General features: G+C 34.5%; 2 protein-coding genes across 3 annotated transcripts in view; one reads left to right on the top strand and one right to left on the bottom strand.

The window, feature by feature from the left end:
• Positions 1-13,647, top strand: part of CHPT1 (choline phosphotransferase 1) — a 25,231-nt gene extending 11,584 nt beyond the window's left edge. The window contains exons 5-9 of one of the 2 annotated variants that reach the window (XM_026695030.2): positions 2,198-2,329; positions 5,222-5,380; positions 6,890-7,015; positions 10,567-10,721; positions 13,437-13,647. In XM_026695030.2, the coding sequence (XP_026550815.1) occupies positions 2,198-2,329; positions 5,222-5,380; positions 6,890-7,015; positions 10,567-10,698 (549 nt within the window). In that variant the 3' untranslated portion in view covers positions 10,699-10,721; positions 13,437-13,647. The remainder of the gene's footprint in view (positions 1-2,197; positions 2,330-5,221; positions 5,381-6,889; positions 7,016-10,566; positions 10,722-13,436) is intronic. The other variant, XM_026695027.2, reaches the window with a different exon arrangement.
• On the bottom strand, positions 13,463-21,983 carry SYCP3 (synaptonemal complex protein 3). The gene is made up of 9 exons (XM_026695031.2): positions 21,881-21,983; positions 20,613-20,754; positions 19,399-19,474; positions 17,279-17,313; positions 16,156-16,273; positions 15,313-15,412; positions 14,429-14,527; positions 13,653-13,757; positions 13,463-13,516 (listed from the first exon to the last, which is right to left on the bottom strand). Exons 2-9 carry the CDS (start codon positions 20,743-20,745, stop codon positions 13,463-13,465), a joined length of 720 nt encoding a protein of 239 aa, XP_026550816.1. The 5' UTR covers positions 20,746-20,754; positions 21,881-21,983.

Here is a 21,983-nt window from a genome sequence, read left to right as displayed (position 1 = left end):
GAACGAGACAAAGGGATAATAAAGAATGGACAAAAGATACAAATATAATGACTCAAATTAAGATGATTAATTAAGATAGAATTAAGAAGAGTGAAATGTGTGGAGAAGTTAATATAGAAGACTCAGAATGGTAAATAAAATAAGTAATGACATGTAAGATGAGCATGAATATAACTGAAGTCCATGAAGAGAGAGATACCTGGGGCCAAGTTACTTTCCAAAAAGATTTTTTTTATGTTTTGTGTGTTGTATGTATATGTTTTTTTTTTGGGAGAATTAATAAAACCTTGCAGAAATATAGAATGAGAATAATGGTAACTAAGTCAGAAAGAAATAGATGAAATAATAATAATGAAATTGAATAAGAGTAAAGAGAAGTAAAGAGAAATTGGATAAGAGGTTTTTGTATGTTTATATGGAAATGGTTTAAAACAGAATTATAGTGTATCTGACTTTTATCTGACTTGTTAAATTTATAATGGAAAAAGGGTTAAGCATGTAATGGTTAATGATGATTTGTGTGTTTTTGAAAAATCAATAAAACTTGTTTTAATATAAAGGTGTACCAAATTTATTGCTATAAGTCAACAGGATGTATCTCTCTTTTATTTTCTAAAAACTTCAGAGCAGATTATGCTCCTTCTCCTTTCAAAGCTGGACTATTTTTGCCAATATGGTAGGATTTAGTTTTACTGAAAATAATAAGAGAACTACTATTCAAAAAGAAGACATGAGTTAAGATGACCTCTTGAAAATTTTGACAATTACGTCCACTTGATATGATTTTCTGATCTTTTTATTGGTGATATCTTAGCCTTCCTAGACTTTTCAGCCATTTAGAAATCTAGCAGACCGAGGGGAAAAAAATTAACTGCATTGTAAGGCAATAAGGAAACCATTATACAAGTATTTATATAGTTACAGTATACACTTTCAACATTTCACATTTATAAACATTTAAAAAAATTGTAACCATCACTTGGCTGGCTGTACTCTTGAAACTGATTTAATGTTCTGGCATGCTTGAATTATTGAATATCTGCATGAAACAAATTCAGTGTTCAAATGTTATTACTGACATTTTTCAAGTTTTCCTTTGGAAATCATTTTTTTTTCCTTCCTGAAGCTACAGTAAACAGCTAAACTACTCAATTTAAACCATCTTCATGCTGCAAGTTATTTTATTGGAGTAATATAAATATTTAAGATATACAAGTAATCTTGGAAAATTGCACCTTAGGCAACTTTGTATTCTGAAATGTAACCACTTGGTTACAGGATTCATTTATTTTGCTTTGCTTTTTAACCTTGTGCTGCCTCTTGGAAGTTTCCTTCAAACTACAGTTGAATAAGAAAGGTAAATATTTATGCTAAGTTGTACTAGCTAGAGTATATGGATAATATGGTCTGATCTAAGCAAAATGGGAAGATACTGTTTGCATTTCCCGTGATGTTTACCTCTGTATAGACCAGTGAATCTGAAGGAACTATTCATTTTATGGAAATGTAGTTGATGGTGTATAGGTAGTTCACATTCAGCAACCATTCAAACTTACAATGATCTTACAATTCCATTGAACAAGGGAACTTAAGAGCAGTCCTTGTAGTTGAAACCATCACAGCATTCATGTAATCACAACTGCAATTCGGGCATGATTGTTGAAGCATCCCATCATCACATGGTCGTCATTTCTGACCTTCAGTGCCAGCTTCTGACTAGCAGAGTCAAAGGAGAAACTGGTAGGAGGTTGCAAAAGGGGATTGTGTGACATTGTGTCCTAATGACTGCAAAGGGATTTGCTTAACAACAGCAACTGGAAACTATTCAAATTGTCATAAGTAGGAACAGTCGTGTAACATTGCCCTTTATGTATGCTCCAATTAGCAACAGAACTGCTGATCTCAATTATTGTTAAGCAAAGACTACCACTATACTAAGCTATACAATCAGTTCAAGTTGCTTAAGAATGTTTTTTCTTGATTCCAAATTCTATGTCATATATAATTGTGAGAGAGTTGAAAGAATAGTGTCTGTGTGTCCCGTCCTTCAGTCATAAATCTGGGATTGCTAACTTAATTTTTGAATGTGAGTGGCATTTGCTTATAAGTGAAGGAAAATGGATAGTTTAGATAAATGGCTAAGTTTCAATAGTTGTAGAAAGTTTTAACCCTTTTAAATGTCCTTTTTCTTTACAAGATCCCTCTGTTCGAACTAGAGCTGAAGACATTATTTATTGCTGGCTTTTTGGGTGGGACAGTATATTCAAGTTATAATTATTTCCGAGTAATCCTTGGAGGAGGTGTGGGGAAGAATGGCTCCACAATAGCAGTAAGTATTTGTAAGATGTTAATTGTTGGGTTAATACAATTTTAATTAATGTTAATGCTAATGCAAATAGTTTTTGAGTGCTATTTTGTATACTCAGTTTTAGAAAGCTTTAAATGCAATATTCACTGAGAAATGTACTAATAAAATTATGGTATAGCTTGAATTGCTCTATACGTTCATATTACAAAGAAGTAGAAAGGAGACAATACAGCAGTTACAAAGTTTCTAGATCAGATTATTTGTTTAGTTCTTGAGTATCTGTGGAATTTTTGCTCACTCTTGCTAAGAGTTTTCAAAGCAGAGCCAATCAAGCAACTTATAAAGCAATTTGATAAGCCTTTTTTCCACTTCTACCCAGTGGTGGGACTCAACTTTTTTTAACCACCAGTTCTGTGGGTGTGGCTTGGTGGGCAATACATGCTTCGCACACGTGCAGAGGGTTTGATACTGACTTTCTCCTGCAATTCTGCATTCTCCCTGTGTATTCAACAGCTGAGGTGTGGCAATCTGCTGTGCTGCGCGAAGTAGCTGAACTTCAAAACCAGGAAATAAGGGTCATATAGAGCAGGGGTCCCCAACCGCCGGTCCGCGGACCGGTACCGGCCGCTGAACAAGCCTTACACGGCCGCTGGTTGCTGGCGCCGCCATCTTTTTTGGTAAAAAAGCAATTTTTCGTCAAAAGATGATGCGCGGCGCTTAGCGCTGGTGAGCTTTTCCGGTAGAAAGCCATTTCTACCTGAAAAGCTCACCAGAAGCGGCGCCGCTATTTTTTGACGAAAAATCACTTCCGTGACGCCACCGGAAGTGATTTTTCGTCAAAAAGATGGCGGTGCCCAGCTGACGCCGAACCGGGCAGCGGCGCCCAGCTGACGCCGGAACCGGGCCACGGCGTCGAAAAGGTTGGGGATCCCTGATATAGAGCCTTCTAGCAGCTGATCATTAGAGCTCACAGATGATCTTCGGAACTACTAGTTCGGTCAAACTGGGCTGAACTGGTAGAATACCACCCCTGCTTCTACCTGATGAAAAAGCCAAAATCCTCTTTAAAGGCTTTAGTGAACTATTGGGACACACTAGCCTTTACTCTTCCTGACAAAGTTAAACTTTCTGAAACCACCACTTGTTCAGCAATTGTTCAAAGTGATAGTGTCGATGAACAATGAGGACCTACAACCATCCTCAGAGTTTTGGTTGTCACACTGTCCCCAGGCATGTGATCATAATTCGAGTGCTTGGTTACTTGGCTCACCATTACGTAATCGCAACCAGCCACACTTGCATGTTTGCCATTTGCAGTCTTTCCTGCCAGTTTCCCCCAAGCAAATCAATGGGGAAACTAGCAGAAGGTTGCAAGTTGCGCCTGTAAGTCACGTCTGCTGATTTTTCTCATGGATATGTATTGGCACTATAGATCATGAGTGGGCTGTGAGGGCTGCTCTGTAACAATCCCCACCTGCCTATTCTGTGTAGCAGCCCCCAAAGGCTTGGCCATGATCCATAACACCTTCCTGTGGCTCCCGCCAGCCCGCATGCCTGCCTGCATCCTCGACTAGATTGTCTGTACTCAGAAGCATCTGTCCGCAGCTTCTGCTGGCCTACTTTTTTATTTTTTTTATTTAATTTGATTTGTCAAGATAATAGGTATAAGAATAAACATAGTTATGAATACATGAAATGGATACATATAAAAAAATAAAAAAGAACAATAGGACAGGGACGGTAGGCACATTGGTGCGCTTATGCATGCCACCTACAGACATCTTAGGAAAGGGGTGAGGTCAATAGTAGACAGTCTATAATGAAAGTTTTTGGGGTTTGGGGAAGAAACCACATAGTCAGGTAGAGTTTTCCAGACATTGACCACTCTATTGCTGAAGTTGTATTTCCTGCAATCAAGTTTGGTGCGGTTAACCTTGAGTTTGTATCTGTTGTTTGCTCTTGTGTTGTTATGGTTGAAGCTGAAGTATTCATTGACAGGTAGGACATTGCAATGTATGATTTTATATACTATACTTAGATCGGACCGAAGACGGCATAGTTCTAGGTTTTCTAAGTCTAGAATTTCAAGTCTGGTGGCATAAGGTATTCTGCAACTGACATCTGTCCATCTGTAGCACTCATCCACCCACCTGCAGCTCACACCTGCCAGGTTGCTTGCCTAAGACTTGGGTCATTTGAGGTCTTCAGTTAATGACCCACACATTCTCTGGGTTATGATGGCAAACAGGATGCAGTCACATGATGCCGATTTAGGAATGCATTGGCTTAGTGGTGGAAATTCTGGTCCCAATTGCCATCATAAGCTTGCCCCCTACATTTCTTAGGAGTTAAACTGTTCTGGGAGATTCTCCAGCTGGTTCTAAAACCATTTGGAAGCTTCAAACAGTGAAAAAGATTACTTGACCAATCTCATCTTCCAGTTTGTAGAGATTATCCATTAAATTCTGGGTAAATTCAGAATTCTGTCCCAAAAGTGCTTTTTCAAGAGGCAACTAGACTTTCTGGTTTTTCTTTGAAGACAGAAAGTCCAGTTGCCTCTTGAAAAAGCACTTTTGGAACAATCATGACCTGGATGACTGAGAATCTCCATAGACATTCAGAATTCTGGTTAATATTTAAAGGTCTAAATAGTACTATAGGGTAGATTTCTTTCATGTTTCTTCCTACATGCACTTTTTTTTGGCAAAAATTAGATTTGATTCAAATTCAGTAGACCACATCATTTTGTAGTTCTTAGGACTGTTATATTTTTGGTATTGCTAATTATTTTGTAATTTATCTGTTATATTTTAAAATCTAATTATGTTTACTATTATTATTTGAGCTATAGAGAGAAATAACAGAAAATATCTTACTAAAAAAAAACCCCATAAATGTCTTTATGTATTTCAGGGAACAAGTGTTTTATCTCCAGGCCTCCACATTGGTCTAATTATTACTTTGGCAATAATGATCTACAAAAAGTCCCCAACTCAACTGTTTGAAAACCATCCTTGTCTATATGTCTTAACTTTTGGATTTGTGTCTGCAAAAATTACACAAAAATTGATGGTAAAACATTCTTAATATTTGCTATACATATAAAATGTTTAGCTGATGTAAGCCAAATATTTTAACATATTAAAGAATGCTACAAATCAAGGTTAATGTGATATTAATTTTAAAAAAACCTAATGCTGTAGTTTGATGCATATTCACCAAGAAAACAGACCCTTTGAGTTGGAAATAGTTGAGTCTATTTCCAAGTTAGTGTGATTAGGATTGTAGCTAATGTGGGCAAATTGAACATATGTTTCTTAAAAACTACCTAGATACTGTATTTGCCGGCGTATAAGATGACTTTTTTGCCCTGAAAAACATGCCTCCAATTGGGGGGGTCGTCTTATATGCCGGGTCGTCTTATACGGCGGCAAATAGTAATTGGGAAGCACTGCGGCTTGCTCATGGCTGAGGCACTTTTTCACCGTGGAAGCGAATCCGTGAAGCCGAAGGAGCAGCCAGCCTTCTCCCAGCTCCCAAGGAAACGAGGCTCACACGCCCGAGCTCCGCTGAGGTATCCGGCTGGGGCTGTCAGGAGTTGTTACCGCTGGCGCGCTCGCGCAGCTCCAGTCCCGCGTTGCCTCGGGAAGGAAAGGCAAAACCAGGAGCCGCTGCTGCCATTGCAAAGCGCCGCCGCGGCTCTTCCTTTTGTCTTTCCCTTCCTGAGGCAACGCGGACTGAGCTGCGTGGAGCCGCGCCAGCGGTAACAACTCCTGACAGCCCCAGCCGGATACCTCAGCGGAGCCCGGGCGGTGCGAACCTCGCTTCCCTGGGAGCTGGGAGAAGGCTGGCTGCTCCTTTCGGCTTCACGGGATCTGCTTTCCACGGTGCACAAAAGTGCCTCAAAAAAAAAAAGTGCAAAAGTGGAAGGCGTGCGGAAGAGGGGCGAGTATATAACAAACTATATTTTGAGTGGAAATGTTGGGGGGTCGTCTTATACGCCGGGTCGTCTTATACGCCGGCAAATACGGTATATAGAATACAGTGGTCATATATACATTCAATTTAAAAAGTAGACACTCACTACAAATTATGGTTTATTAAGACAAACAAACAAAACAACAAATGGTTTTATGGTACTTTTTTGCCAGAGGAAATATCTGCAAACAATATAGTTTCAGATTTAATTATTAAGGCCATGTTTACCAGAAAGTCCACTGGCATCAAGATAAACTAGAAAGTATGTATTTACTCCATGTAAATCCAGTTTTAATAAACATTGAATATATATTGTATATTACAATTTGTATTCTACATCAAGCTTATTAAAGTGTTATCTGTGATTAAGTAAAGAGTACCACTACCAGCAGACAAAATCTGTTCAATATTTTTTGTAGTTTTTATTGTTGTTAAGTGAATTCTTGCTATTCTTACTGAGTGTACATTTTAGATCACTTTGAAGTTTTTTATTTTATAGCATTCTAATGTCTCCCATTAGAGTTGATAGTACATTTACATTGCAAAGGATTAAATAGGATCTAAAAGTCTTAATTTAGTAGATAATCTAATTTCTGTTTATAGGTAGCACACATGACAAAAAGTGAGATCTTACTTCAAGACATAGCATTCATTGGGCCAGGCCTCTTATTTCTAAACCAGTACTTCAATTGTTTTATTGATGAATACATTGTTTTATGGATAGCACTGGTAAGTAAATGTATTGTATTTTTATGTAATTGTGTATAAGATTACACATAATGATTGGTAATATGAATTTTGAGTGGCTTGTCAAATATATAAATCAAGAATTGAAAGAAAGTATTTTAAAAACTGAAACATACCAATGTGGTCAGAGATGAATGGGACAATTTTGTAATTTTAGAAATTTCCTTAACAAAGAAGGTACAAAGACATATAGAAGCTATTTGTAACAAGGCATCTTGATGATGAAAAGGCAAAGATGGTTGTGCTCCTCAAATAATGGATAGTGATTTTTCCAGAGAGGCAATAGAGGAAAAGAAAATGTAGAATTAATCTATCTTGAAAACGTGAATCTCTTGTCTTAAAATAGCTCCTCAAAGTACAGTCTTATAAAGAAAATAAGTTTATTTTTTTATTGTTGTGAATTGCTTACAAGATAATAGGTATAAGTAAAAACATAGTTATGAATACTTGGATACATATAAGAAAAATAAAAAAGAAACAATAGGACAGGGATGGTAGGCATGTTGGTGCGCTTATGCACGCCCCCTACAGACTTCTTAGGAAAGGGGTGAGGTCAATAGTAGAAAGTCTAAGGTTAAAATTTTTGGGGTTTGGGGAAGAAACCACAGAGTCAGGTAGAGCATTCCAGGCATTGACCACTCTGTTGCTGAAGTCGTATTTCCTGCAATCAAGTTTGGTGCGATTAACCTTGAGTTTGTATCTGTTGTTTGCTCTTGTGTTGTTATGGTTGAAGCTGAAGTATTCATTGACAGGTAGGACATTGCAATGTATGATTTTATATACTATACTTAGATCGGACCGAAGGCAGCATAGTTCTAGGTTTTCTAGGTCTAGAATTTCGAGTCTGGTGGCATAAGGTATTCTGCAATGAGTAGAGGAGTGGAGAACTCTTCTTGTGAAATATTTCTGGACTTTCTCAACTGTATTAATATCAAATACATAATGCGGGTTCCAGACTGATGAGCTATATTCAAGGATTGGTCTAGCAAATGTTTTGTATGCTCTGGTTAGTAGTGTGATATTACCAGAGAAAAAGCTACGTAGGATTAGGTTAACAACTCTTAATGCCTTTTTGGCTATGTAGTTACAGTGGGCTCTAAGCACTTAAATCATTAGAGATGAGTACTCCAAGATCCTTGACAGAGTTTGGATCATCAACAAGGTCTTGACTATTCAGCCTGTATTTTATTTTCTGTTTTGTTTTGTTTTTGGCCAATATGTAGGACAGAGCCTTTATTTGTTGAGATTTGAAGTTGCCATTTGTTTGACCATTCTGATACATAGTCAAGGTCTTTTTGAAGGGTAGCAGTATTGTCTGTGGTGTTGAATAGCTTTACATCATCAGCGAAGAGAACACAGTTGCTCTTGATATCACCACAGAGGTCATTTGTGTAGAGTATGAAAAGAGTTGGTCCTAGAACACTGCCTTGGGGGACACCACTGTTGACAGGTACAGAATTTGATAGGACGCTCCCAATTTTGACCATTTGTTGTCTGTTTGACAGGAATGCTTCTATCCAGTTATGCAGGTGTCCAGAGATACCATAAGGCTTTAGGAGTAGTTTGTCGTGTACCACTGAATCAAAGGCTTTACAGAAGTCTATGTAGATTGTGTCTATTGCTTTCCCCTGATCGGGTTGTGTAGTCCATGTTTTTGCAGTGTAAGAGTTGCAGATTATATGATAGTTTTTTTTCCTGAAACCAAATTGTTTATTAGAGAGTAGGTTAATAATTGATTCCATGACTTTACAGGTGACGCAGCATAAAGAGATTGCTCTGTAATTTTCAACTAGACTGGGGTCTCCCTTTTTGAAGAAGGGGATGACCGTGGCTTGTGACCATAGTTTTGGCAAGGAGCTGGTCCTGAAAGATTTTTCAGAGATTATGTTTAGAGGTTCAGCTATGGCAGTGGATAGTTTTTTTAAGAAGTAGGCACATATTCTGTCCGGTCCAATAGATAGAGATGGTTTTATCATTCCATATTTGTCCAAACTGTGCTAGAGTTTATCCAAAGTAATCTAGATTTAGACAAAATGAAATCCTGAAGAACTAATGTTATTAGATCATACTAAAACATTAAATCAAAATTTAAAAATATTTATATGTCTTTTAAAGACATCAAAATGACACCATAATAATAAACTTAAAAGAATCACATTACTACTTAAAGTGATTGAGTTGTCAGCATGTCATAAAAGGATGAATGATAGATGTTGATTGAGTGGGATCACTGGGATAGGAAACCCAATATCTTTACAATATCCCTAGAAACTCTATGCAATAAAGCATAATTATCCAAACATATGTAGGAAATTCTAACTAGGAGATAGGTTAAATAATAATACAATTAACATGTATTCTTTCCAATTGCTCCCTCAAGAAACTGGCATACATAAGAGCCTTATTGAAATACAACAAATATTTCCCCTTTGAGTGGACCTCAAATATTGTACATGACAAAATTATAAAGTGAAATATTCTTTCTATAAAGTCATTTCTATAATTCATTCGGGATAGAGTTTCTATCTGAGGAGAAATCTGGTACTGGCAAAAAGATGTGTTGAAAAAGAAGCTAAGTTATGAGCAGGAACTAGTTGTTTTCTTGAACAGGTACTGATGGAAAATATTAACATGTATCAGACAGTAGACTTAACTTTTTGAACATAAGAAAATTATCCAGCTTTTATTTGAGGAAATGTTTGCAGAAATTCCATCATACCATTTGATAATATGAAAAAACTTATGAAAATGAATTATTTTTCCTAATTTCTCAATGAGGATAGATAGGCTAATCTAATTTTTTTTCATATAATCTGTATATTACCATTTTACATTTATACTGATCAACGTGCTTTTTAGCCATAGCCCACATTCCCTGTCTCCCATCTAAATCCAACTTGAATCTGCTTAACTTTAGAGCTTGTTTGTTTATTGCAGCCAAGAGAGGTTCTAGCAGGCTTTCTTGTATTCTTTGGGAATATCTTTAAACTGTTTTCCAGACTCTTCTATGGAAAAAAAAAGTGAGGGAAAAGGTAGAACATAACTGAAGAGAGAGAAAATACTTGTACCATATGATTTAGGATTTACTGTTAACTACTGTCAGTATGGATTAATGTTTCCATTCATAAAATGCATTGCTTCCAAATGTATAGGTTTTATGGGATTGAAATGTGCCATTGTATTTGCATTTATTAATTCAACATCAACTCAGAAGGGAGACAACCATTGCCTTTTCTTTTTCATTCATTCCTCTGTAATTTACTGGATGTACAATTAAAATTCTCTCTTCCTGGGGATGGAAAGGAGGGAAAATTAAAGTTCTGGAAAAAGACATATTTTCTATAATTGTATAGACCAGTAAAATATTAACAGTACTGCAATTCTCGATTGGTAACTGCTTTTCCAATTTGCTTTATATGAATTTAAATTATCTGCTATACCCAATAGGAGGATAAAAGGAAGAATTCTGTTGTATGCAATGTGCTGTAATATTAATTTATAAGCTTCCTCCCCCTCCCTTTCTTCATCTTTAGTTCATCTCCTTGTTTGATTTGCTGAGATACTTTACTGGAATATGCATACAGATCGCTGCTCACCTTCACATACAAGTCTTCAAGCTCTCACCTCCTCAAGCTGTTGAACAGGTTCAGAATCATAATGAGTGACTTATAATTAAATGTGAAGAGAAGTAGGTAGAAATCTTGAATTATGGAAAAAATTTTAAAAAATATAAACCTGGAGGCTTTTAAAAAAACCAAATATATGAAGTTCATAAAATTTCAAATTATACTAAGACTAGTTATTTTGATCAGAATCATAGAAGCTTTTGAAAAAAATAACTAATCCCTGTGTAAATACTTTCTGTTTGTATACACTTATGGTTGAAAGTCTAATGTAGGTAATCATTAGCATGGACTATTCCATGAATGAATTTGACTTTTTAGGAGAGTAAATTTACCATTACTATATAGTACAAAAATAGCTCATTGAACATTCTGTAAATGCCTTGAGCTTTCAAGAAATTGGCTAAAAATTTAACCAATGTAGTTAAAGAAATCAGTGATTAAAAGGATATGGTATTCTTTTCAGGCTGTACAAAAGTTTGCAGTTTTGACTTTCAGTTAAAGTTTGCAGTAGACAGAAACATTTAAACATTTTCCTCCTCTGCCATCTGACATTTCCCCCCCAAGCTGTAGTGCTCAGCTTATAATGGCAATTGGGACCTGAATTCCCGTCATTAAACAAGTTATAAAGCACAACATCGATTGTCACTTAGCAACAGCAGTCCCAGCTGGCATTGCTAAATTGCATTGGCTGCAATTTTTGACCAGTTTCCCAATTGACTTTACTTGTGGGAAACTGGCAGGGAACATCAGAAATCATGATCATGTGATCAGATATGTTGCAATGGATAGAAGTATAAGGACCCATCTTAAGTACCATTTGTTCAGTGCCATTGTAACTTTGAATGGTTGCTGAATGAATGGTCATAACCCAAGGATTACCTGTATTTGCTTTTCATCATATGAAAATACAGGATTAATGCCTTATTTTGCTATTTGCAAATTGTAACTTCCCAGACAGCTGTTTATAAAAAAGAAAATTTGGGAGTGATGTGGGAAGAAGTACTGCAATGGAATCTTGGATATAAGATAGAATGAAATCAATCTCTTTTTTTTTAAATGTGAAGCCATTTCATTTTTTAGCATAAAATAATTTGGTCCGTTACATTTAAAACAAGTCTATTTTCATTTACACAAATGTGTTACAAGTACTTTGGGAATACATACCTGCATTTTTAATATATACATTAACATTTTTAGAAATTATCTTGCATAGCCAGCAATATGTGCTCCTCCTTTTGAATGTTTATGTCTCTAGAAAAACTTACAACCACAGTTCTTTCCTTGTATGTTAAATGATAGTTTGTTTGTTTTTCATGCAACCCTGAGGCATTAAATTTGTTAATTTATGAATTTATCTTTCAAAAATGATTCTTAGGTTATGGAAAGCAAATATGACATAGAAGCCATGACTGAACACATGTAATAGACATTATGCTTGATTTTAAAAATGTGGTTCATCTTAGTTTTGACACTGTATAATAAAAACAGTTGTTGTAGGTGTAGTCAGGATAGTTTGATTCTTTTTAAAATATTGCTGATTTTTTAAATATTTTTTTGCTGATTTCTATTACACTTTCATAGGGGAATCAATTCCAAGTGGCCACTGCTAATATATTAGTAAAAAAAATCCAATCTGCATTACTAATTATTATATCTCTCTAGAAATTAGGAAACCCAATAGAATAATCTATTACCTTGAGTTTTAAATGAGGTGTAAAAAAAAAAGCCTCCTAAGCTATTTATATAAAAATCACATTTGCAGATTCAGTTGAAAAATTGCCATTATGCAACCATGGTAAATTCTATATAGAAAATAATTAATGCAGTGGCATTATGATATTTAGTAAGTGCCAAACCTTGATATTTAAATATAATCAAATATGTCAAAGCAAGTTTTGGTGAAAAACAGAAGAAATACTTAATTTTTTAAAAAAAAATCAGATTTAAAAGTCAAACACAATTTTAAATTGCTTTAACTATTCCAAAACTGTGTAAATACTGCATCTGTAATGTTTAAATGTTGTTAAACCTGTGAAAATGTAAATTAACTTTTCAAATTTTGATTTGTAAGCTCATTGAATCAACGTTTTGGTATTTCAATTGATCGTAAGAAACATTTCAGTTGGAAATTAATGCTTTCTTACTCTATTCAATAATCAGTGCAATGGTACTTTAGGAGTTTTTAACTTAATTACATAAACTAGTATTTTCAAAACACTAGGTTTGATGTATCAATTTATTAGCCCATAACTTTTCCTTCAAATAGTACATTATACCACATATTAATACGTTTAAATTATTTCAGTAGTAAATCTGGAAAACATACATTGTAATATTTTAGCATATGATAGCAAGGAATTTATAAACAATACTGTTCAATTCTTATGTAAGCACTTTACTTCTAATGTGTGTAATGCTTCCCCTCCCCAGCTTTTAGGACTTTTTCATTTTGACTTACATTTCCAATTCAGCTAATGGACTTATGTAATCACTGTGCCTAACTAGGGATAAATCTACAGTATAGATATTTTGAAGTTTACAGATACTATCATAATCCAGGCATTTACATTTGTAATTTGAAAATGAAGGAAAAAGTATGTTAAAATAAAAGAATCATATTGTGAAAAATGAAAAAACAGTAATCGTTTTTATTACTTGTTGATTTCTCTTGTAACTATGAAGTATTCAGACACATATAATTTTTAACATGGAATGTGAAACAGTCTCCTTTTTCTCCTCACAATGGCTAATGTATATACTTGTATCATGTTATTTAGGTACAAGTTGTTTCTCCACTGAACCATCAGTATAACATGGACTGAAGAGATTTGCGAACAGTTGCCATCTCTTGCTGTTGCTGTTACAAGAAAGAAAAATATATTGATCAAATGCAACATTTTGTATCACAGGTCTCTTAGCTCATGAATTGTAAACAATGTTTATTTTTTCTATTTAAGTTGTTGAAGTTTTCATAAATCTGTATTAATACTTACTGTGTCCATCATTATTTTCTTTTGCCATAGGGACATTTCTTTGCGAAGCTCACTCTGTGCCCCTGCTAAAAGACTTTCATGAGTCTTGTCCATGTCTTCCATACTCTAAAATTAAAATTCACTTTCATGACAACCGGATAATAATTCACATCAAGTAATCTCTTGCATTTGTAAAGTCAAAATATAGACTAAACCCTCAGAATGCTTAGTATTCTGAGAAGCATAATTTCATAAATATGGAATATGTTAACCTTAGCATGATAAAATTTATTTGGAGGAAATTTACTGGATCTTGCCTCTACAAGTTCTGATGTGACTTGGGAAGAAAACTAGAAAGATAATAGAAAAATCACTACATGCAACATTTACGTAATGTATGAAGAAAGCTTGAAAGTGGAACATAGTTGAGATGATACATATTGTATAAGAAATTTGTCCAGGAATGAAAAAGGGATGTTGGATAACATTATCAACACCAGTATGTTGCACTAGCAGTGTTAGACTGATCGCAAAATTGCATGATAGAACAAAAATTAGAAATTTGACAGAATGGTTAAAGAAAGTGGTAACAAATCTAAATAGCTAATATCTAGTAGTAGTAATGACTTGCATTTTAAAGCATAAAAGTATTGCTGTGACTTTAACCATATTATGCAAGTAATATTGCACATATATATTCTTCCAGCACCATTATGAAGTTTTAACTGAAAACTACAACATTCAAATATGAGCTTGATAAAACTATGTCCAGAGCTACAATTTGATTTAAAAATAACCTTTAAAAACTGCTCATACAACTGCTTAATTGTTTTCAGCCTTTGACTTTGAACTATTCTTGCTTGCTGGAAAGCTTTCTGTTGTTGTCGAAAAACATTCTGAAGGGGGGGAAAGTATAATGGTTACTAAGTTGATACAATTCAATTATAGAAATTTTCTTTGTTAACAAGACATATCAGGAATAGACTTACTCCAAGTTGTATGATGCATATTTTAAGTTTTACAACTGTGTGTGTACATCTGAATTCAACTTGGGAAATCACTTACAAAACAATTTGGACAGCTGGTTTGAAACTCAGTTGTGGCAGAAAGGATAGTTGTACATTTCTGACCTACCTATTAACTGGCCTTAAATTTCAATTGTTTTTGTGGTTAAACAAACCTTATAAAGTGCTTGATTTTGCTCATTTGACTTGAGTTTCCTGCACTCTGGGGGAATAAATATTTTCACAGTTAATAATGCACACATCACTGAATATTTCATCTTTGGTTATTGAATGATAATTTCTCCTATACAAGCCATCTTCAACTTATAACCACAATAAGGACCAGTATTTCCATTGCGGTAAGCAAGGCGGTTGTTAAGTGAGTAGCACTAATTTTATGTCAGTTAACTGAATCACTGCAGTTAAGTAAATCACAATCATTAAGTGAATCAGGTTCCTCCCACTGACTGCTAGTCAGAAGCCAGCTGTGAAGGTTGCAAATGGAAATCACATGACCCTGGGATGTTGTGATGGTTATAAGTAAGGACTGGTTATAAGTCACTTTCAGTGCAGTTGTAACTTTGAATGCTTGTAAGTTGAGGGATACCTGTATCACAGGAGGAAAAAGAAGTCAGCATGAAATAGCAATCTGGTTAGTATAATAGAAGAAAACAAACCACTAGCTTTTCTTCCTGTTCCTCTGCTTTCTGTATATCGGCATCCCATTGTTGAAATACATGCAGGAACTGCTGAGAATACTCATGGTTAACCTTTTGCCTGCAATATATATTTACCATTAGAAAGAGTGCAATGTGTAATATCTTGTAAAATAAATCCACAGGAATATGGAATGGTGACTTTAACCAACTAAATTGGCATACTTGTGGGTACCCCTGGAACACTGCAGACTTTGATGCTTTTAAGTACCAACATTGTGGCATTTTAAAATATTGTAAAACACAAACATAAATGAAAATCAATGGTTTTTTAAAAATATTTATTGTTAAATTTCTGGGTTAATGTAATCCATATTCATTCACATTATCTAGATACCAAAAAAAGCAGCTAGAATATTTCTCCAAGGGCTAAAAGTTTGTTTTTCAGTAAGCAAAATGAACAAAATGTAATCATAATTTACAGGTACTGGTCATGTGACCATATTTTGAGCACTTGAGGACTGCATTTATGCGGTTTGCAGCATCTTGCAGTCAAGTGACCACAGTTTATGGTCTTCTTCCTATGGCAGGAAACTGGTCTTTACTGGCAAAAATCAGCCTATAGCAAAAAAAATTAGTTCACTTAAAAACTGTGTTCAATTAATGATCACAGGGTTTGCTTTACAATGTGCTCACTTGTTTGTAAAATGAGATCCAGTCACATGGTGACTGGCTTTACAATGGTGTCAACTTATGACCAAAATTGCAAGTTCAATTACAGTCTTGCAATTAAGTCAAGGACCAGCTGTAAAGAATTAAGTAATTATTTCCCGTGAAATATTTATTACTCTTGAACTAACTGACCTTTGTTCCTGTTGCGTTTTCCAAACAAATTCTATTTTCTGGTTGCTTGTTTTAAGGGAAGCCTTTGTATACATTTCTAATCTTTTTCTTTTAGCCAGAAGAGCTTTGTTAATGTCCGCTATAGTAAGAGAATGATTTTTTTTAGCAAGTAGGTTTAACACTTTGTAATAAATCCAAACATTACTATAGTGCCTTTTCAGACTAATTTTGAGTATTGTACACCTAACCCTAGTATTTTCAATAAGCCAGTATATTGATAAATGCTGAGTCATTAACATTATCAAATGGATAAATTCTACTACAATACCAAACTGTGCTGGTAGACAGAATGTGTGCTAATGTACAATGATCAACAGAAAAAGCAGTAAAACAGGATTTTGTTACAGTTCCACTTTATCCTTGGGTGAAAGTTTTTCAGTAAAGCCATTTCACAAGTTTAACTTAGCTTGAGAACCAAACTGGAACTGCATTAATTACAATTTAAGAATGTGCTTTTATTAACACTGCACCTGATTAAGTTTAAATGATTGTGAGTAAATTATATAATAAACTACACATAACAAGAAGCAATTTCTTTTGGGGAAGAACTTGATGCGCATGAGACCAGCACTTTGCTACAGACCATCATACTATTAGGTGCAGAGAAAAAAAAAACAAAATATAGACTTTAGATTGAATAAAATTGGTATATTAATTCAATGTTAGCTGACAATTATTAATATATCAAGTATTTTACCTACTACTGATGTTGCACTTCAAATATTAATTTATGCTGAATTATCTTATGAACTGATTTACCCAGTTTATATTATTCCTACTCACCCTTCCACACTTACCAGAGAAATTACAAAAGCAGGAAACCTAAAACATCCTAAAGAATTAGAATAGTGTTATACATTCAGCTCTAGTGACATACGTTAATTCCATTTTTGGATTTTTTTTCACCCATTAGTAAGAGTCACGGTCAAAATTTCAAATATACAGTTTTAGTACATTTTGTTACAGGATCCTATCTGGGTCTGGTCCCAGTGTCCGACCCAGATACTATACTGCAATATTATCCTGCAACACTTATATTTACCTTCATGTATAATAGTTATCTGAGTTTTTTTTCAAAACATACCTCCAAATCGTTCCAGCATATTCTGCACTTCTCCCCTATAAAATAGATTAATTTTAAGACTAATTTTTATACATTGTAAGAAAATAAATGTATATCTTTCTTATTGTTCTGTAGAAAAAATAGAGATTTATTTAATATAGCATAATTACAGTTAACCCATGTACTAAATATTTAAAATATGACACTTTTCTAAAACATGTTGGCAAAATCAATACTGTGAATGGCACCTATCAATATAAAAAAGTACCATAGAGGAAAATACAGATATATATTAAATGAAATAATTTAAGAAATAACTAAATAACAGTATTATCTTCTAACTATGGTTACTGAATTCCTGAGTTCAATGAACATTGAACTAATTCTGAACCAAGCAATCTGACATTTGTAGCCTTTATATAATAATATCCAAACCACTGTTAAGTATGTGACTGGTCCTTCTGTATTTAGTATGTGTGTATTTTATTGCAGCCACCTTATCAGAACTGGATGAGAAATATAGAATCAAAGGGAGGATATTCCACAATGGTATTTTATTTATTGCTAGTACACTAAGCTTTATTTTCCTTCTCATTAAAGTAATTGTGGAAGATTTAAAAAACTGAATCAAATTTTGTGAAGAGATGAGACAGCTTTATTTAATAAATTCAGTAGTTCTTATTTGGCTTACTATTCATTTACTTGACTATACAAAAGAACAAATGGATCTTTGTCAAACCAAATTTGGATTGGTTTATTGGATTTCAATTCTATAATTTTTTTCTTGGAAGCAACTAATACTTAATTGAGATAGATTTAATTCCTATTTTTACTGTGAAAATAATTGTGTTTTTCAATTACAATATATCTGCATTACAGAGCTTTTTTAATATTTTAAATTAAGTTATACAGGTAATCTTTTTGTTACAAAGGCAATTGGGACTGGAATTTCCATTGTCAAGTGATACAATCATAAAACATGATGTCACATGACTACTTAGAAAAGATAATTGCTGCTATCCTCATTGGCCTTGTTAGGCAAGGATTGTGGATGGTTAAGCAAGAACTTCCTTGCAATTTCCTGTAGCTTCCAACAACCAAAGTCAGTGGGGAAGCTGGTAGAAAAAGTCTTGGTAGCTTGCAAGCAGGCAGATAGATACAGTAAGTGACTGCTGCCAGGTGGGGGAGGATATGCAAATGGCCAGGGAGACATAGCATTAAGTGTAGCAAAGGTCCAGGAAGTTGTGTGGATAGTGGGGTGGGGGAACGGCATGTAAGTGAGGAGACTTACCTGAGCAAGTTGTGATTTTCCCTGCTGGCTTCCTGACTTTCTTTGTGTGAAGCAAACAGAGAGGATCACAAATTGCAATCACATAACTGCCAAAGCATGGAAACATAAGCGCAAGTCAGTTGTCAAGCACCCAAATTACAATTGTGACTGCACAGGTGCTGGAATGGCTGGACCTTCGACAGTCAGTCATAATCACAATCACAACTTGTCCAGCATCATTGTAATTCTAAATGGTCATTGAATAAGTGGTTGTTAGCAAGCACTGCCTGTACTTAGATATAAATTGCTAAAATCTCTATCTAATATGGAATCGGCATATCTGGTCTGAAAAACTCAGGAAAATGTGTTGGTTGCAAAGAGTAGGTATCTCCTGTATTTTTGTTATCTAATGTGCATCCAGTTTTGCACCCCAAATATGGTAGTCCTATTCTATTAGCATTTATCAGATTTATAAATTATTTTCTATGTGATGGTTATAAGTCAATCAATTCAATTCTTAGTACAAAGAGAGACTTTGAATGCTTGACATTTCTCATACTGGTAATTTTTTAATACAATCCAGTAAATTAACAAATTCTTAATTATGTTTCTATGTAAAATAAAGACAAACTATATTTAAAATGTGCACAGACATTTTTTGCAATGCCATCTTACACTGACCTGATAATCTTTCTATACATCGTATCTGAGTTGATATACAGAAAATTACTCGTATGTTGTCGCCAAACTTGTGAAAATATTTATACATATGCACTTCTGATTGACTACTATAACTATAGCTGCTCATATACTATATAATTACATTTAATATAACAGCTGTGCATCAAAAGTGAGTAGGAAAGCAAATTACCCAACATCATCCTCAACTCCGGCATGAGGAGTTACTGGTCTTTTCTTCCCATGTTTATCAATCACTGGAGCTTCATCTTTACAGAAAAGCAAAACATAAATTTAATTAATTGCATCACCAGGAAAAGATGAAAGAAAACAGATCAGTCCTTAGTATTCCTAAAGCTGTGTGAACCTCTCCAAACAGAGTGCATCTTGTAGTGTCCACTCAAATACATGAGGCCAATGAAGCTGTGACATGGTAATTACACTCACTAATCCAATCATACTTTTGATACTCCAATTTAAAACATTACAAATTTTCATATAAATTAAATCTCTATTGAGGGACTGAGAGTGTGACTCAGCTAGCTTTCATTATCTTCTGTGTACATTTTTCTGTGAACAACCAATAAAATAGCAAAATAATGGAATATATTTTAGAACAAAATATAGGAAAGTGAACAATAATTGTATTGTTCCATTTATATCTGCAATATAGCCTAACAGCAGTCTCCAAAATCCCTTTACTTTCTGTAATATTTTATTAATTATTCTGGAGACTGCATTTAAAGATTTTATACGAACAAAAAAGATTGTACTACCAAGTCACACAAAGACTTTAGGGTTAACACACAAAATTGTTTCATTAAATATAAAAATATTACTTAATTTCTAATTACTTTTTAAAACATGTTTTAATACTTTTTGAGAATCAGCTATATTTTTTCAGCATTATATTGCAGTGACATATTCATGTTAAAAATTATGCAAAAATCTTAGCTAAAATAAATTACAAAGCATACCAGTTTGTAAAGACAATGTCCAAAAGTTTAGGTATATAATAAGCTTCTGTGGAGTAGAGTTTTATGTTTAAATTGCCATGATTTTTTGTTGTTTTTAGTGCAACAAACTATGGAAAACTACTATATATACATTTCAGAGTTCTTAGTGTTTTGAATTAGGACATGAAAACAGTTCAAATGCCTCTAAATCACAAAAAGTATAACAGAATTCTGCTATGTCCACTCCCATAAGCATAATATGAATACAATATTTCTTTAAATGTCTATACAGTTGTTTTGTTTTACAACTACATGATTGATAATTATTTGCTCTATTTATTCTACTTTCCACCTCTCAAAACCTGTCTGTAGATAAATTGCACATAACAGATAACTGGGTTTCTAAACAATGGTACTTTGGGTTTTTTAATGATTAAGTTGACTACTGCACCTTCTCTAATGTCCTCATCAGAACCACTCAGATGTTTTTTTAGATCATCTTCAAATTTATAGACATGTACTGCTGAACCTTCCTGTGTCAGTTTAGTTGTTTTTCCTGTGGATTTTCTTCCTGATGGTGCCATGATACAATGCTGTATAATTTACATAAATACACATCAACAACTTTCAAATGTTACATTTGTTTAGTTAAATTTGAATTCAGAGAAGTTATATCTTGCATCTTTTTGTAGAGCTAACTGGAATTCAGTAATGTTATGTTCCTTATGTACAGAATTTCTTATACAAAGACTTTTTTCAGAGATGAAATTAGTGTGAGGTTATGACAAAATACTCGTTTTACTCAGTTATATATAAAACAACTCTATTTCATCATGCAAGTTCAACTGAATAAACCAACCTCATAAATTAACAACCTGATTTGTTTTGAGTAAACTGCAAAACAGATTAAAAAGTACAATTTTATTATTATTCCAACTTTATAGATTTTGTTTGTTTCTGTATCAAATTTAAACTGTTGGCTTATTAAAGTCATTTGTGAATCAGTTGCAGGTCTCAGTATCAAGTATCCTCATGTTTCAGTATTTAAATACAGTAACTGGAGCCCAATATAGAAGTCCCTGTTGGTAGTGAGGAGGCTTTAAAAAACTATCACTTGAAACTTCTCTTTATGCTTTCAAGCATCAACTAAAGCAGCAGTTGATATATTACCCCAGAAGGACACACTGTTTTGCCAAGATTATAGTTCTGCATTTTTACTACTCTGAGACTGGTTGTTGCCAATTTGGGTATACTAAAACAACTATATACACATGACTGAAAAATACTTCTTAAAAGAGACAGTCATTTATTTTTTTAGTATCAAAGCTGTCTTTAGATTAGGATTTTATTTGTATTAGACTGTAAAATTCTGTATACATTGCTGGCCTGTGAGTTATCGACGTTAACAATTTTGGATTGGAGCATGCAGGCACACTGAAAATCTACATATAAATAAAACTCTGGAAGAGTTTTAATAATGCGATGTAGGCCTCTTTTGAGTATCCCATTTCTTTAATCGGCTCATCTTTTCCTTCGCTCTTCCTGGAAGAGTCTCTCCCCTGCAGAGGAAAAAGGACCGCGCAAAACGCCACCTCCGCTCGCTCTTCAAAGCAGCCGCTGCCTCTTATTTCCCGCCAAAATCACCTCAGAGCCGAACTGGCGGCCCCGCTTTCTGCTCATCCCCACTCCCGTCCGCGTACCCAGGCCAGCAGCAGTCACTGACCGCTCTCCCACTCGCACACGGGTTATCCCGCCCGCTATTTTCCTCCAGCCCCAGCCCCTCGGTTTCGTCCCAGCAAAGAGGAAAGAGCTGAATTCAGGA

This window comes from Notechis scutatus, chromosome 6 (assembly GCF_049901735.1).
Source record: "Notechis scutatus isolate UNSWTSFEM ecotype Mainland chromosome 6, rNotScu1.2, whole genome shotgun sequence".
Taxonomy (NCBI): domain Eukaryota; kingdom Metazoa; phylum Chordata; class Lepidosauria; order Squamata; family Elapidae; genus Notechis; species Notechis scutatus.
This window is presented reverse-complemented; position numbering and strand designations above follow the sequence as displayed.